Below are 17,420 nucleotides of genomic sequence, written 5' to 3'. Positions count from 1 at the left end.
TGGCGACACTGCATCATACCACTTCAGAATGCTCTGTAGGAGCTTTGAGGAAGGCCATTGCATTGACGAAGATGGATGTATGAGCCGACACATGACACGCATCATGCCAAAAGCTGCATCAAAGTGAACGACGCACGATGCTTCAAAGCAATCACCACATGGCACACCAAAGATACCAGAGGTTATTGCATAAAATTAGCAGGACATTATCACCTTTTTATCCTCGGCAGCCCACATAACCTTTCAGTCCTCTGTTTTGTCATTAACCTCTGTGGTCTGTTCAGGGCTGGTGCTTCCATTAGGCAAACTAGGCAGTCGCCTAGAGTGCCAAGATTTTGGGGGCGGCAAAATCCCTGCCAGTGTGAGGTCTAGAGAGTGCTGTACCGTAGCCAACACTGTCAAACACAGCAGCACTGTGCTGCCACTGTCATCTGTAGTTATGTTGGGGGAGGGGGAAAAGGGCACCAGCTATGCTTGCACAGGCTCTGGGTCTGTCTGTCTGTCTGCAGTGAGTCCATGAACACTATAACTGTGGCAGGGCTGTTATCTTCACCTGAAGCTTCTGCACGAGGTAAGAGATTTTTTTTCTCTCCAGTTTATGCTCTCTCCCACTATTACTTTGTGAGAAGCCCTGTGTCCTTTCTAACAGTGCTGCTATTTTTTTTTTTCATTCTCTTTGGGGCAACAGACTCAGTCAGATGCTGTGTCTCATGGCCGAGAGAGAAGGAGAGAGCTGTATATGGTGCAGGAGGGACAGGAAGTAGAACGTTATGTCATGTTCTTTTGGACATTAAATTTTTCATCCATAACTATCAGCAGGATTACAAAGTGAATGTTTTCTTTTCCTTGTGGCCTGTTAACGTGATGTTTGCTTAATCTGATGATCTGTGCTATACCCCCTTCTGGGATACGGTAGCACGGCTGCTGGCGATTGCACTTCCAGAATATGAAAAGGTCCCTCTTGTTTGTTTAGTCAGCCGGCAGTTGAAGCTCTTCCTGTATTGTTAGCAATGGGCTCGATGACTGATGGTGGTGCAGACGCTACTTTATCGACAGCATATGATACAAGCTCTTCTCAAGCCAGGTCTTCTTTCAGCGGTGATCCTACGGTTCCAGAGACCCGGGTTTCCACTTCCTGGTGTCCGGCTAAATGAGTCCCCTCACTTGCATGGTATCTCGCCTTTTAGTTCCAGCCACCAAGCTACACTTCCCCCTCCTTCCTTTTCTGAGCTGATTTTGTTATTCTGTGTGTCGTGCCCCCCCCCCCTCCCCCCTGCTGAAATATTCCTTGGTAACGCAACCGTGTCTAGGGCTGCCAGCAGTGATTAGAGTGGGCTCGCGTGTTACGACACAAAGGGTTGCACACAGAATCGCAGAAGCACTTCTGGGAGCAGATCAGGTTGGGTTTGGGAAAACGAATACTCTGGTTCAGGCGCTTTTCAGGCCCCTGCCGGTTGGCAGCGGAGGGGTGTGAGTAGCCCTTGCTGCTGGTGGCTGGCTGCCATGGGGGGCTCTAGGAATGGTCCTAGTGAAGCAGACAGTGGCCTCTTATTTCCTTCTCTTTGGATCCCAGGCCTGCCTGGACCTGCTCCAGCGAATGGCTTGCTGGGACTTGCCTTGGAGGAAATGTAAATGCGTGAGGATTAGAGGCCCGTCACTGATTCACCAGGCTTTACCGGACTGGGTCACAGACCTCCCAGCAGGAGGAAGGGGGATGGGAGCATGAGGGAGAGCAGTGCAGGCAGAAGCTGGCACGCAGACCATTATCCTTGTTTCCAGTGTGCGTCCGTGTAGGTATCTCCGGGGAAGGAGTAGATGGATGGATAGAGAAGTGAGAAACCTATGCTTGAACGAGCCTCACACTCTGTATCTGATCAGTAGGGCACTTCATTTTCAGTTTCAACATTTTTTTGCTTACAATTTTGGGTTTTACTAAAACAATTTGTAGGTTTTTACTAATTATTTTTCCACCCTAATTTTGTAATACTCAAGAGACAGAATTTTATTTTTGCCCTGCAGAGTTTGTGATGCACTCAAGCTCAACCCTCCCTCACCCCCCCAGCACTGACTTGTCCACATCTCCCCTTCCGCACCCGTAGCACAGGAGGAGAAGCCGAGTGGCGCTTCATACTTCTGTCACAGTATTTACTCAGAAAAAATGAAGAGTTGTTTTTGCACCAGTTTTGTTCCATATTTATTGTAATAAACATCGATAAATTCTTGTGAAAATTAAAAATAAAATAAAAACAGAAAATGAAGGGCCTTGATCAGATAGCAGGGTTATGAGCGCAATTCTTGGTGAATTAGACTATTGTTACAAACATGGTCTAGAAACCACCTGCACTTTCACTGTCAGTCCATGGCACACATGGGAGTACTGTACCCTGACAACATCGGTGATGGTCGTGGTGGGAGGTACCTGAGGTGCCTCCCCTGGGGTTTGGATTTACGTGCAGGCAACTGCCTAGGGTGCCAAATCACTGGTCGTGGCAGAGGCCCAACTGGAGCTTCACCTATACAGGCCTCGCTCCCCTTAGGTTGTGCCTTTGGGTGCCGGGGCCGGCAGGATTTAGGCGCGGACCTCTGGTGGTGAGGTGAAGATCAGTAGTCGAGTCACAGACCAGGGTCCAGGGCAGGCTGAGTACTGGTGGAGTTGGAGTCGGGCAGAGGTCAGGGCAGGTGGTGTTCAGGTTGGTCAGAGTCGGGCAGTGGTCAGTGGCTGGCAGTTGCAGATGGGAAGCAGGCAGTGGTCAGTGGCCGGCAGAGTTCAAACAGAGTTAGTCAGGTAAGCCGAGGTCAGAGCCAGAGAATTGTCTGAGGACAGGAAGGCAGGCAGGGAGGCAAGGAACAGCACAGGTGGAGGAGAAAAACACTGAAGAGTGACCACGAAGACAAGGTGAAGGAACTTGGGAACGAAGACCAGGAACTTAGGAATGAAGACCTGGAAGACAGGAACGAGGACCAGGAACACGCTGAACCAACTTGCTGCTACCAAAGTAGTCGACCTGTTGTCAAGGCACTGGAGAGGCATCTGCAGGGGCCTTTTTATATGGGTGAAGAATGATGTCATCAGAGGGCGCCTCATGATGTTTCCCGCCGTTGGCCCTTTAAATTAGCTGAGGTCAGCGAGCAGGGCCCAGCGGTGTTGGCAACGATTTTGTAATCCGCCGGGAGCTTTTTGAATACAGCGGGGTCGAAAGACAAAAAACAAAACGCCAGGGATGGAGGTTGGTTCTGATTCACCTGGAGGTCCACTGGAGCAGGAGGAAGCTGTTCTGTCAAAAAAAAACCAATCCCAAAAAAGTGTATTTAAATAATCACAGAGCTGCTTGCGCTTCTGAAACACCGTGATTGTGTGGGTCCTGTCCTGTTATTGCGATGGGGGCGGCAGACTGTGGCAGGAACTGCCGGAGATCGAACCCCTGTAAAACGTTTGAATTTTTTTGTGATTAGCTCCCGCTGGGGGCTGTCTCTTTTTTTTTTTTTCTTGTCTCTGTTTTCCTGGGCTGTGATATTTTTTTTTATTTTGTAATGTGCTCCGTGGCCGGCTGGCCTGCCGCAGGAGCCCCCACCTCCCTCCTGCTGCTGGCTGCTTCCAGTGCCCATGACAACTGTGGGGTGAATGGATTGAATCCTTGGTTGCTAAGCCAGCGGTTGATAGGGGAGATGAGAAACTTAAATCATTTCTCCCTTCATGCAAACCTTCTTTTTTTTTTTTTTTTTATGTGTTTTCCATGTGATGGTAATTCTTTGCAAAATTCTTTGCATTGCAAAATCTTCATTCTGGCTAAGTATTTTCTGCTTATTTTTACTTCTTTTTGCTTATTGATCTGAAGTTGTGTAGAAGCTTGTGTACAAAGCTTCTGTGATTATTTCCTGTCTGCAAAGCTATCAGCTTTTAAACTGGGAAAATCTCTCTAGTTTGGGGTTAGCTGGCACAACTAAAAAACTGGGGCATAAAGACTGTTTTTTTAAAAAAAGAATTGACCAAAAGGCAAAGACAACAGTCCAGTAGTGCCCTGCTTTACCCAGCTTGTCCCAGGCTAAACTGTTTGACTCCCTCCCACCCCTGGGGCTTGTTTCTAATAAAGACTGCCTAGATTACCATTGGCAGCAAGATAAATTAGTACATTGGTTACAGTCAAGGAAATAAAGCCACAAATTACCAAGATGAGGACTATCCAATGTAACTGCTGTGGAGCCTTTATTCTGAGGGAAAGCATCTGGAAACTTAGAGCTTGCCCAATTTGTGCACAACTCTCTTCCTTGAAAATGGAGCTGACTGTGATTAAAGATCAATTAGCTTCAATTAAAAGAATTACACCCACATTGCATTACTCAGAAAATAATTCCCCAATACCACAAACAAACCAGGAGTCAAGAAAAGGAGATCTATTAGGCTCAGGTAGGACCCACAGTCACCCATTCTTGACAGAAGAGCAGCCAACAGGTACACCCCCCCACTCAAACAGGTCATCAGGAAATTCTTTAAAAACCAGGAATACAGTTGGCTCTGGTAGAATTAGACCTGTGATGAGGAGACACACAATGTACCAAATGCAAAAAGAACAAGCCTTCTCTAAAATAAAAACTGAAGAAGTTCTTGAGAAAAGCATTGCAGTGTTACCAGAAAAGAGAGAGAAAACACAATGCATGCAGTATTTAAAGATCCATAAGCAAAAAAAAAATCGAATTGAGATGGAAAACTCTGTCAACAGTGGCACTACCGCAAAAAGAAATAGTGAAGTGAATAACAAATCTCAACAAATATCTCACAAGGAGTCCAGGAAATGCAATAACCGTAAAGAGAGTACCTGGAAGGCTATGACCACAAATGCTCATAGTTTGGGAAATAAAATCCCAGATCTGCAGGCCCTAATGGCTGAGGCAGAATTGGACATTGTTGCTATCACAGAAACATGGTTCACAGAATCTCATGAATGGGATACAACAATACCAGGCTACAACTTGTTAAGGAAGGACAGAGAGGATAGAAAAGGGGGAGGTGTGGCTCTTTATGTCAGAAACAACATCCAAGCAACTGAGCTACAAGGAAGTTGGGGTATTGAAGAAGCTCTATGGGTCGACCTAAAAAACGATGACAGAGCATCCATTTATATTGGAGTGGTTTACAGGCCTCCAAACCAAAAGGAAGAGCTGGACAGAGATCTGGTTAAAGACATCCATAAGATAGGTAAGAAGGGAGAAGTGGTGATCGTGGGTGACTTTAATATGCCAGATGTAGACTGGAAAATCCCATCTGCAGAAACTAAAAATAGTAGAGCGATAGTGGATGCCATGCAAGTATCTTTGTTCAAACAAATGGTGTTGGAACCCACGAGAGAAGGAGCTATACTCGACTTAGTGCTCACTAATGCAGATAATGTCTCAGATGTCCAGGTGGGCGCCCACCTCAGCAGCAGTGATCATCAAACGGTATGGTTTAATATCACTAAAATAATAGGGAAAAGAACCACAAAGACCCGAGTTTTACAGTTCAAAAACACAGACTTTGAGGAAATGGGGAACTACCTGGAGGAAGAACTTAAAGGATGGGAGAACGAGAGAGATGTGGATCAGCAGTGGATCAATCTAAAAGGAGCAATCACCAAGGCAACTGCTCTATATGTTAGAAATGTAAAGAAAAGCAAAAGAAAACTGAAACCTATCTGGTTCTCAATGGAGGTGGCTGACAAAATTAAAGCTAAAAGAACAGCATTCAAGAAATATAAAGGATCCCAAAGGGAGGAGCACAAAGAAGAATATTTGTATCAACTGAGGGAGACAAAGAAATTAATCAAGTTGGCAAAGAGTCAAGCGGAAGAGAGGATTGCCAAGGAGATAAAAAATGGTGACAAAACATTTTTCAGATACATAGCGAAAAGAGAAAGGTCCAAAGTGGTATAGTGAAATTGAAAGGTGGTAATGATCAATGTGTAGAGAGAGACGAAGAAATGGCAGAAATATTAAACGAATACTTCAGCTCTGTGTTCACTAAAGAAGACCCTGGAGAAGGACCATCTCTAAACAACAAGAAACTGGAGGGAAGGGGAATAGATGAAAATCCTTTTACAGTAGAAAATGTGTGGGAAGAACTAAAGAACCTGAAAGTGGACAAAGCCATGGGGCCTGATGGGATTCATCCAAGGATATTGAGGGAGCTCAGAGATGTTCTGGCGGGTCCGCTGTGTGACCTGTTCAATAGATCCCTAGAAACGGGAGTGGTGCCGAGTGATTGGAGAAGAGCGGTGGTGGTCCCGCTTCACAAGAGTGGGAACAGGGAAGAGGCAGGCAACTACAGACCGGTTAGCCTCACTTCGGTGGTGGGAAAAGTAATGGAGTCACTGCTGAAAGAGAGAATAGTCAACTATCTACAGTCTGGAGAATTGATGGACCAGAGGCAGCATGGATTCACCAGGGGAAGATCCTGTCAGACAAATTTGATTGACTTTTTTGACTGGGTAACCAAGGAATTGGATCAAGGAAGAGCACTAGATGTCATCTACTTGGATTTCAGCAAAGCTTTTGATACGGTTCCGCACAGGAGACTGGTGAATAAAACGAGAAGCTTGGGAGTGAGTGCCGATGTGGTGACCTGGATTGCAAATTGGTTGACGGACAGAAAACAATGTGTGATGGTAAATGGAGCCTTCTCTGAAGAGAGAGCGGTTTTAAGTGGTGTGCCGCAAGGATCGGTGTTGGGACCAGTCCTGTTCAATATCTTTGTGAGCGACATTGCAGACGGGATAGAAGGTAAGGTTTGTCTTTTTGCGGATGACACTAAGATCTGCAACAGAGTGGACACGCCGGAAGGAGTGGAGAGAATGAGACGGGATCTAAGGAAACTGGAAGAGTGGTCGAAGATATGGCAGCTGAGATTCAATGCCAAGAAGTGCAAAGTCATGCATATGGGGAGTGGAAATTCGAATGAACTGTACTCGATGGGGGGGGAAAGGCTGATGTGCACGGAGCAGGAGAGGGACCTTGGGATGATAGTGTCTAATGATGTGAAGACAGCGAAACAATGCGACAAGGCGATAGCAAAAGCCAGAAGAATGCTGGGCTGCATAGAGAGAGGAATATCGAGTAAGAAAAGGGAAGTGATTATTCCCTTGTACAGGTCCTTGGTGAGGCCTCACCTGGAGTACTGTGTTCAGTTCTGGAGACCGTATCTACAAAAAGACAAAGACAAGATGGAAGCAGTACAGAGAAGGGCGACCAGGAAGGTGGAGGATCTTCATAGGATGACGTACGAGGAGAGATTGAAGAATCTAAATATGTACACCCTGGAGGAGAGGAGGAGCAGAGGTGATATGATACAGACTTTCAGATACTTGAAAGGTTTTAATGATCCAAAAACAACGACAAACCTCTTCCGTAGGAAAATAATCAGCAGAACCAGGGGTCACGATTTGAGGCTCCAGGGAGGAAGATTCAGAACCAATGTCAGGAAGTATTTCTTCACGGAGAGGGTGGTGGATGCCTGGAATGCCCTTCCGGAGGAAGTGGTGAAGACCAGAACTGTGAAAGACTTCAAAGGGGCGTGGGATAAACACTGCGGATCCATAAAGTCAAGAGGCCACCAATGAAGAGTGGGTGACTCGCCAGAATGATGGCTATTGACACAATACCCTTATTAAATAAACATACACATGCTTACTGTGACTCCTACATCGCTCTAAGCTTCAACAGCAAGAGGTAATGGAAAAAAGGATTTGCACTCATAAAGAGGGGAGTAGCTGGCTTGTTACGGCGGTTACTACCCCAAACCAAATATGCCTGATACTTCACTTTCAATGCATATACAGCATAGCTCTCTGCTTCAATGACAGGGGAGAAGAATAACTGATACTTCACACATCCAGCAGAGCTCTCTGCTACAACGGCAAAGGAGAAGAAAAAGGGTTCGCACTCAAAACGCGGGGAGTAGCTGGCTTGTTATGGCAGTTACTACCCCAAACCAAATGTGCCTGATACTTCACTTTCCATGCATATCCAGCATGGTTCTCTGCTGCATCGGCATGGGAGAAAGACTGATACATCATGCATTTCCAGCATAGCTCTCTGCTTCAACGGCAGGGGAAAAAAAAACAAAAAAAAAAACAAAAACAAAAAACTGATGCTTCACGCATATCCTGCATAGCTTCAACGACAGGGGTGAAGAAAAAAAAGGATTCGCAATCACAAAGCGAGGAGTAGCTGGCTTGTTACGGCGGTTACTACCCCAACCAAATGTGCTTGATACTTCACTTTCAATGCATATCCAGCATGGCTCTCTGCTTCTACAGCAGGGGAGAAGAAAAAAAAAACCAACAAGAGCTGTACAACATAGTCTAGGTAAAACAAATAAGCATGGGTGTAGCTTGCTTATCGCGGCGGTTACTGCCCCTACTACCCCTAACTAATCAAGCTAGATATTTCACTTGCATGCAGCTCCATCACTGCTCTCTACATTAATGGTGGGGGTGGAAGGGGAATAGAACAAGGAGCTAAGAGTAACAGATAAGAATGAGAGAAAAAATGTGTGAGGCTTGCTGGGCAGACTGGATGGGCCATTCGGTCTTCTTCTGCCGTCATTTCTATGTTTTCTATGTTTCTATGTTTCTTGCCAAAAACGTAATAAAATATAAATAGACGATGCCTTATTTGACGCACATAGTACTGTGTGTGTGTGTGGCGGGGCCGGGAGCTTCCCCGCATGACACGGGGGGGGAATATGAGGTCCTGGGGGGAGGGGGGGCTGAAGGTTCCCTCTTAATGGCTCTGGGGGCACGTCGGGGGTGCAGAAGGTCTTCCTGGGGCAGAGAGAGGGGAGTATGGGAGACCTGAAAGCTGCCACTGAGAGAGGGGGGGGGGAATATAGAGGGGGGGGACTGCTCCCCCAGAGCCCGAGAATTGCATAACAGAGGGGATTGCAGAGGCCCAGCAACCTCCCAAGGTGGAAGGGGGAGGCTCACGCTCCAGGCACTCCTTGCTGAGGCCGAGCCCCGGGACGGAAGAATTTCGTAGCCCGATTTTTTTTTAAAAAGGGCCGCTGGGCGCGTGAGGAAGGTAAAGGGTAACCTGTGGAACCGGAGAGGGAACTGTGCCTGCTCCAACCCTTCCTCTCCCTCTTCTTTCCCCAGCTGGAGCAGACGCTGCGCCTGGACACCGGGGAGAGGGAGCGGGAGTCCCTGGAGCACAAGACGCAGGCTCAGCAGAACGTTGAGCTCCGGCGCCGGCTCGAGGAGGAGCAGGCCGCCTACAAACGCAAGCTGCAGGCGTACCAGGAGGGGCAGCAGCGGCAGGCACAGCTCGTCCAGAAACTGCAGGCCAAGGTAAATCACCCCCCTTCCCCCTCCCCCAGCGCTTGCTCCGTAACCTGCGGGGGGACCGGCTCTGCACAGCTGATACAGACTTCAGGGGGGGTCGCGTGGTCCTCGGGAAGCCCGGAAGCTGTTCTTTAAAGCTGAATTACGAGACATGCACCCTCCCCGAGGTTATTTTGCTAAAATATGCTTAGCGATCCCTGTACAAGACCCGTCGCACTTCTGGGATGAGCCGATTACTGTGCTGTTCCTGACCCGCTTTTAAAACGCACAGGGGCCGATGCGACGAAGTGCGCCCAGCCTAGCTCACAGGTCTACGCGCGTTTTTCGGACGCGCCAGACCGGCACCCGATGCAATAAGGAGATTAGCGTGACCAAAACGCGCACCCAAACAAATGCGTAGCCGATAGCGCCCGTCGCGTGTAAATTCCATGTAGATGAGGCTTTTAGCTGTTACCTCCCCCCCCTCCCCCCTCCCCTCCTACGCAGAAAATCGCTGGGCGCCCAACGTGGCAAATTTAACCCCAGCCCTGGAGATGGCGTAAAGTCAATCCCTGCGAGTCAAGGGCTCATGCGAAATTAAAAATTTGGTCCTCTGTGCTTCCTCCTCCTCAGTGTCGTTGTGCCACTTAAATTTACTGCTGGCGGTGTTGAAAAATAAATGTATATTGACTTGATTTAAACAAACAAAAAATATTCTTCTGGATGCACAATGTAGACACCCATAGCAAGGGGCGCTTAGCTATAAGCGTCTTCAGCAGCCTCAGCCAAATCGGCCAGAAGAAGCAGGAGGAAAACGGACGCTCGTATTCAGCGCCCATTGCAACTGAGCGCCAAGGATGCTCGGTCCTCCCCTAGCGCGTCCTTGTTTACGCAGCTCCTCATTTCAGCGCCGCATGGGGCACCCAGGGGGTGTGGCCGCGTGCGCGTTAGGAAGACGAGCGCCCGTTTTCAACGCGCGCCTCGTTGCGTCGCCCCCCCACAAAGCGTAAGAACTGCTTCAGGCTGATGGGCTGTGACGGTCTCTGGGGAGGGGGGACGTGGGGGGAGAGGGCGGGATGGATGAGATGGAAAGGGAAAGGGAGAGTGTGGAGCAGGGTCGGGCTTAGCAGGGGATTGAAGGAGAAGAATTTTGGGGGAGGGGGGGGGTTAATATTTCGCCTTTCTGACATTTCAGAGCGGAGCGCGTTCCGGCGCTGTGGTTATTTCTCTTTCCTTCAGAGGGGCCTCACAATCGAAGTCCGTGGCTGAGGCAATGGAGGGGGGGGAGTGACTGGCCCGTGGTCACAAGGAGCAGCTGTGGGGTTTGAATCCAGGCTGGAGCGGAAGGGGGGGGGGCTCAGAGATAGTGGAGGGCAGGAAAAGAATGTAAGCTAGGGACAGGAGGAGGGTGGTGCAGGGGGAGGGGGTGATGGGGAGGATGTAGGAAGTGCACGATACGGGGTCAGCCAGTGGTCCTTTCAGCCCAGCGTCCTGTCTCCAACGGTGGCCCGTCTGGCTTGCTTGGAAGAAATAACTATCAGAGCCTGACGGGGAGATCCACTCACTGTCGTTCAGTTCCCATCTCCTGGCGGTGCGGGGGCGGGGGTTATTCCTCAAGCCAGCCCACTAATAGCTGTTAACGGAGCTGTCTTCCAGGAACTTATTCAAACCTGCTTTCAACCCAGCCATGCTGCTGGATCTCACCACATCCTCTGGTAGCAAATAACACAGCTTAATTGTTCCTTGAGTGGAAAAAGTACTTTCTTAAATTTGTTTTAAAACTGCTACCAGTTAGTTTCATGCAGGGTCCCCTGGTCCTGTTTGAAAGGGTAAATGACCATTCCCTAGTAACTTGTTCTACACCACTCTGTGCTTTTTTTTAAATGTACTAAATAAAAAAAAAACCCCAAACAAACAAATCAGGGCCCCTATGAACGATGCAGCTCTTGGGCCACAGAAGAGGACGGCAGCTCCTGTTTTTAAGCCCTCGCCCCCTCGTGGTCAGAATCTTTTTTTCCTGCAGGCCTGCCTGAGGGCGGTCAGTGTCGGGGGAAACCCATCTAACAAGGAAAGACGGCACATTCCTAGGGTTGAAAATAAACGTCAAGGATAAGATCCTGGAGAATCACCAGGGTCCACGTCTGAGAAGGGGAGGGTGGGTGAAATTCTCTCTTTTCAGGTCACTTCCACACCTAAAGAAAATAACTACATTTTTAAAATTTGTAGTGTTACAGATGCAAAACCTTTAACTGATCGTTTTGTTGCCTGTAATGGTGTGGGACGGTGACTTAACCACACTGCTGCAGAGTACTGACAGGGTAATGAGGGAAAGCCGGATTGATGGGAACAATTTAACTTCTTGTCTGCCCTCCGAGCCTGCTTCCGTTCATTCACTGACATGACGCAGGACCTGTGATGTGCCGGCGACACAAAACCCATGGGGTATGTCAGTGGCACGGGGGTCCCAGGATGTGTTTCCTTAGTGGCATGGGACCAGGGGTGTGCGTCTGAGATTTGCTCAGTGCTGCGTGCGAGCGCCACAGGACCTGTGGTGCCATGCATCCGACATCTGGGCAGGGACACAGGACTCGGGGCGTGTGTGTGTGTGTCTGTGTCTGATTTCCAGTTGGCGACGCTGTACTCCCCAGTAGTTTCTGACCTGGGCTCCATGGTGTGTGTGTCTGACCTATGTGTTCGCCGACATGACCCCTAAGGTTGTTTCCTGACCTTTGCCTGATTTGCATTCCCAGGTTCTCCAGTACAAGAAGAAGTGCGGTGAGGTAGAGCAGCAGCTCCTGGAGCGATCCACAGAACTGGAGCAGGAGCGACTCTCTGTAAGTCCCCACGCTCTTCAGGCTTCCTCTCCTCATTTGGGGACGTGAAATAATGAACACAAGATCTGGTATGGGCTCAGTGAGGCTTCTCCTGCCAGTGGTGAGCTTGGTGTGGTCCTGACCTTTGGCATCTTGGTAGAAGCAGGGGACTGGAGCTCCTCTGTTCTTATCCCCGCTAACCCTTGGCGTCCTGGCAGAGGTGGGGACTGAAACTCCTCTCTTTCTCATCTCTGGTAGGCTCCTCTCTCTCTCTCCCTCCCCACTAACCCTAGGCGTTCCTGGTTTTCAGAGCCGCCTGGACCTGACAGACTCCCGCCTGCGGCAGGAGGAGGAGCAGAGCAACGACCTGGAGAATGCCCTCATTCGGTTGGAGGAGGAGCAGCAAAGGTACGTGGGGATTAGCCAGTTTTTCTCCCATTCGCCTCACGCCGTTGGTCATTGCTTCATCAGTTAGGGTGACTGAAAGCTGATTGAGTGCGTAGCATTAATACATTCCCTGTACGTACCCGGATCAGTCCAGACTGTGAGTTGAGCCTCCTTTCCAGCAGGTGGAGACAGACTAAAACTTTATTTTGGTCTCTATTCAGTGGCCTCTCGGCCCTGCCCCCGCCAATGCTTCTGCCTGCGCTGCGTAAGCCACAAAGTTCCAGATTCCCAAAGAAATCTCCTCTAAAATCTTTCAGCCTCTGCATATCTGACTTGCCCCAGTCTAAGTGACTGTACAGTGTCACCAGGTCATGCTGCAGTGTTAGTCTTGTAGGGGTGAGTGTCGCTACGCTGGTGCTGTGAGGTTGGTGTTGCAGCATTGGTCCTGTAGGGTCAGTGTCACAGAATTGGTGCTTTGGGGGGGGGGGGGGGGTCGGTGTCACTGGGTGAGGGTCATCCTGGTATTGCAGCATTGGTGCTATGGGGTCGTTGCTGCAGGAGGATTATTGTCTTCTGTAAACCCAAACAACTCTTGTCACCATGAGATCAGTATTCAAAAGCTCTGTCCTGCTAACTTTGGGTGTTAGCTGGACAAATCTTGCTGTTTCGAAATCCCCCTCCCATGACTGACCAGCTGAACTTTGTCTGGGAAAATCATCGCATGCATAAAATTTAGCCGGATAAAGAGAGGCAGTGCTGGAGGTGATCCCAGGGCATGGTTTATCTTTAAGCACTCTTAGTGCTCAGTGCCACTCAAGGCTGGCCGCCCAAATAGGCCTAAAGTTACTGGATAACTTTATCCGGATATATTCAGCAGCACCTTTATTTGGATAAGTGTTGCTGGGTATCCGGATATCTTACCCGCTTGCAGGTTTTTGAATATGGACCCCTTAACGTTCAAGTCTGTTGTGCATTTATTTGAAATCCGCTGTTAGGACAGCAGAAAACCACCGTGGTAGAATTTAGCTTGAAACATGGCAGAGCGCTGCCCCTGCCTCTTGGTGCCTTTGTGTGTTTTCATGAACCGTTCCTTGTGCTGCAGGAGTGCCAGCCTGGCGCAGGTTAACGCCATGCTGAGGGAGCAGCTGGACCAGGCCAACACCGCCAACCAGGCGCTGAGCGAGGACATCCGCAAGCTGACCGCCGATTGGACCAAGGCCCGCGACGAACTGGAGCAGCGGGAGGCCGAGTGGAGACGGGAGGAGGAGGTGGGAGTTGAGTTTATTGGGGGTTTCCGCTTGCACGCATCCCTCTGCTCCCTATGCCTGTCGCACTGCATTGGAAGGGCAGAGACTGATTGATGGGGGTCTATGTGTAGTTACCTAACCATCCAGAAAGTGGACTCTTCGTGTCAGGTTAGAATTTAAAATATGTTTTGACTGCCAAATGGTAGGAGAAGCCAGAAATATATTTTGCAGGAAAAAAAAGCTCCCTGGTAGTTTTTTTTTATAAGAGAGGTCCTCTGTATGTGCTCTTTGAATAATGCATGCAGCCAGCGGTAATGCTCCTCCCTTTATCAGTTCAGGTTTTTCATGCTGAGTTCTCTTGGCCGCTCCGTCACAATTCCCCGGCTCCCCTGGAAGCAGCCGTATGTTCAGAGACAGGATAAAAATGACTTCACCATTTGTGACATCATGGTCAGTATGGACCAGTGAGTGTGAGGTCATTACACGGCTGTCGAAGATGCAGGGGAATTTGGGGGGAATGATTTAAATAATATATAAAAAAATATATATATATATAAAAAAAAAAAAGACAGCCCATATGACAATCTGTCTTGTTTTAAAACGAGAAGTTTAATCCTTTTTTAAATTTTTTTAAATATATTTATTTGTTATATTCTGCACTTCAAAGCGGATTACATTCAGGTACTGCAGGCATTTCCCTGTCCCCAGAGGGCTCACAGTCTTAAGTGTAGCCCTAACTTCAGGGTTCGAACTGAAATGCGCAGGCATTGCACCCGGTCCCTGGGCCCAAGTTCCTGTACGCCATCGCGAGTCCATTCGGCCTCGGGGTGCGGATTCTCCGAATGGGGTGAGGGTGCGGGAGGAAGGATCTCCGAGGCTGCAGGGGAGCTAACCTCGCACTCGGTGGGTAACTTCACTGCGGTGTTTCTGCTTCGCTGCCAGTGAAACACCGGGCACTCGATTGGGGCGTTCCAAAAAAAAATAAGTTTTGCTGCAGCAGATCTTCGGAGCCTTTCATCTGGCAACCACTCAGGTGATCTTCGAAACAATCCAAGATTTAACCTGAGTCTCGGCCCTGCTCCTCTGAGTGAGTGTCCCTCCTACCGGCGGGCACCAGGAAGAATCCTTTCTTTCCGGGGGGGGGGGGGGGGGGTGTGGAAACCAGGCTCCTGTTCCTCCTCTGACGTTCAGAATGTCCCAGCTGCAGCGAGCAGACCGGAGCCGCTGCACTCCCTCTTGGACAGGAACGCTGGTTTGCATGGTTTGGAGCCTGCTGGCCTAAACCACTAGTCCAGGCCTTCACGGCAGCCGTCCTGCTTTGGCCAGGGGCAGATGGCAGAGCATTAATCATCCCCCCCCCCCTCTTCCAGTGTTCTCCGTCTCGTCCAGAATGCCAGGAAGGGACGGTCTTCAGCTCATGGTTCCAGCCTTATGCTTCATCTTAGCCGAAAAGGCTGCGAAGCTTCTTTCCTTTGTGCAAGTGTTAGAAATGCAGCTGGGAAGGTTGTTTTCTGGCCAGCTGAGTGGCTGTCTTTCATGTAAGCACTATGGGCCAGATTTTCAAAAGCATTTACTCGAGCAAAACTGGTTTTTGCTCGAGTAAATACACTTTACTCAAGTAAGTGGGCTTTTCAAAATTGCTACAATATATGCCATTGAATTGTCCATAGGATTTACTCAAGTAAGTGCACTTTACTCGAGTAAATAGCTTTTGAAAATTGCTATGATAGTATGTCACATTTACCGGTACATGCGTAACTCCTTTGAAAATGACCCCCTATGTTGGGTGAGTGTGTGTCGGGGAAGCTTGTCACAGTATGCTCACCAGTCACTTGACCAGTGTGACTGGTGTGCTCCTAGATATTTATCGTACACGGTTGAGTCATATTGTAGCCCCTGCAGCAAGAACAAATTATTTTAAGCACTGGCTGTCTCTTCGCTACCTAAATGTGTGCGCAGGATGGGACGGCAGTTTCCAGATCCAGTTAAGGCTTGGTGGTATATCGTCAGTTATTAATAAATAATGCGGTGACGTCACTCCTGGAGTCCCCACTGTCCGAGGGAACAGACGCTTCCTCGTCCGTGAATACCAAGAGTAAATCTCTTGAATTTATCAGGTAGGGGAAGTATTGTCACTTGACCCAGGTCCGCCTTTGCAGGCGGATTCAGGCCTGATTTTTCTTGAATCTCATTCCCACTGCAGTCTTGGTTGGACCTGTGCTGCAGACCTTCGCCAGCTAGAGCCAGGGCTAGGAGTTCCAAAATGCAGCGGGATCGGGTCTGAGGAAACCAGGCCTTGGATCATCTTGTCTTGGTTGGGCTGGGACTGATTACACTGATCAGGAGAGGGGTTAATTCCAAAGTTCAATGAGAGACCTCGAGCGGCTGCTAATAGTAGAAGAGGCTAAATGTGAGGAAAGTAATCCACAGAAACTAAAAACTGCTGTGCAGTTCTAAGCCGTGGAGATTCCAGGGTAGGGTTGCCAACTGGTTAAATGACTTCTAAAAGCAAAGCAGAACCACAAGCCCGTGTATGCAGCAGGCAAGGTTGCCAGTTGTCAATATAGTTACTGACATAAAATAAAAAACCAAAAGGACGTCTCCGTAAAAATAATTTCACGTTAGTAAAAACTTTGGTTAAATTATTTTGACTGCTGTGTTAGAACACTTGAATGCATGGAAATAAAAGGTCAACAAATAAAAGCAAAAAAATTCCCTTTTCTTCCTGCTAGACCAGTCCTCAAGTATGGGATTTCCCTTCTCCACGGCTGCCAGAGACAGAAGACACCCTGTTTTATGACCTCACTTTAGGCGGTAAGGATGGTGTGGTCTGAGGCCACTGCCTGAAGTCTCTTATCTCTGGCAACCGCGGAAACCTGAAGATGAAAGATCCCAGAACCTAGGTTTGGTCCTGGCCTCATTGAGCCCTTGTTGCTTCTTGGACAACAATCCCTAGGGTTGGTTTTTCCCAGTGGGAACATTTCTCCCAGGTTGAGTCCCCTAGGGATCATCCCTGTACCCTAAAGGGTCTGAGGATTCTCCCTGGAAGAGTTCCCCACCTCTAAGGGGAGTGTGTGAGACTTAAAAAAAAAAAAAAAAAAAAAAAAAAGGGGGGGGGGGGGGGGGGCCAGGAATACGGCGTTCTTCCTCTCTTTCCTCCCTTCCCATCCTGGTGCCTCATGTCCCAAGGTGTGGTGAAGCTCAGAAAAGAAACAAAGGGGAGAGGAAGCCTGGCCTGCAGGAGCAGCCAGCAGTGCAAGCCCCAGAGGTGGTGCTTACCCGCCGGGCCGTTGGGGGAAGGAAGGGAGCAGTCTGGTGGCGCTGCTTTAGCAATCAGAGGGGAGAGCTATTTCACCATAGGCGTGAGTCTAACACCGTGGGCTGCAGAAAGGCAGCGCGGCGGCAGAAACGACGCTGCAAAGCATGGTCGTCACGCGGGGGGAGGAGCAGGTAGCTCACAGCAGCAGTGTTCATCAGGCCCCCGTGGTCATGCACAGGAGCAGAAGGTGCTCCGTTTAGGGGGCCAGGTAGATCCCGAGAGTAGCTGGTTTATTCCGCCTGGTGTGTGAGGGTGAATGAAGCAGAGGGCTTCAGGAAGAAGTAGGCACTTCGCCCCAGCTTCCTAAGGAAGATAATGGAGGACAAAATCACTAATTATTATTATTATTTATTGAATTTTATAT

General features: G+C 49.0%; 1 protein-coding gene across 3 annotated transcripts in view; it reads left to right on the top strand.

Moving 5' to 3' along the window:
• CROCC (ciliary rootlet coiled-coil, rootletin) overlaps positions 1 to 17,420 on the top strand; it is a 132,217-nt gene that overhangs the window by 27,978 nt on the left and 86,819 nt on the right. For all 3 annotated transcript variants that reach the window (XM_029577933.1, XM_029577934.1, XM_029577935.1), the window contains 4 exons: positions 9,126 to 9,317; positions 12,041 to 12,124; positions 12,414 to 12,511; positions 13,593 to 13,758. In XM_029577933.1, coding sequence (XP_029433793.1) covers positions 9,126 to 9,317; positions 12,041 to 12,124; positions 12,414 to 12,511; positions 13,593 to 13,758 — 540 coding nt within the window. The remainder of the gene's footprint in view (positions 1 to 9,125; positions 9,318 to 12,040; positions 12,125 to 12,413; positions 12,512 to 13,592; positions 13,759 to 17,420) is intronic.

This window comes from Rhinatrema bivittatum, chromosome 15 (assembly GCF_901001135.1).
Source record: "Rhinatrema bivittatum chromosome 15, aRhiBiv1.1, whole genome shotgun sequence".
In the NCBI taxonomy this organism is placed as follows: Eukaryota; Metazoa; Chordata; class Amphibia; order Gymnophiona; family Rhinatrematidae; genus Rhinatrema; species Rhinatrema bivittatum.
This window is presented reverse-complemented; position numbering and strand designations above follow the sequence as displayed.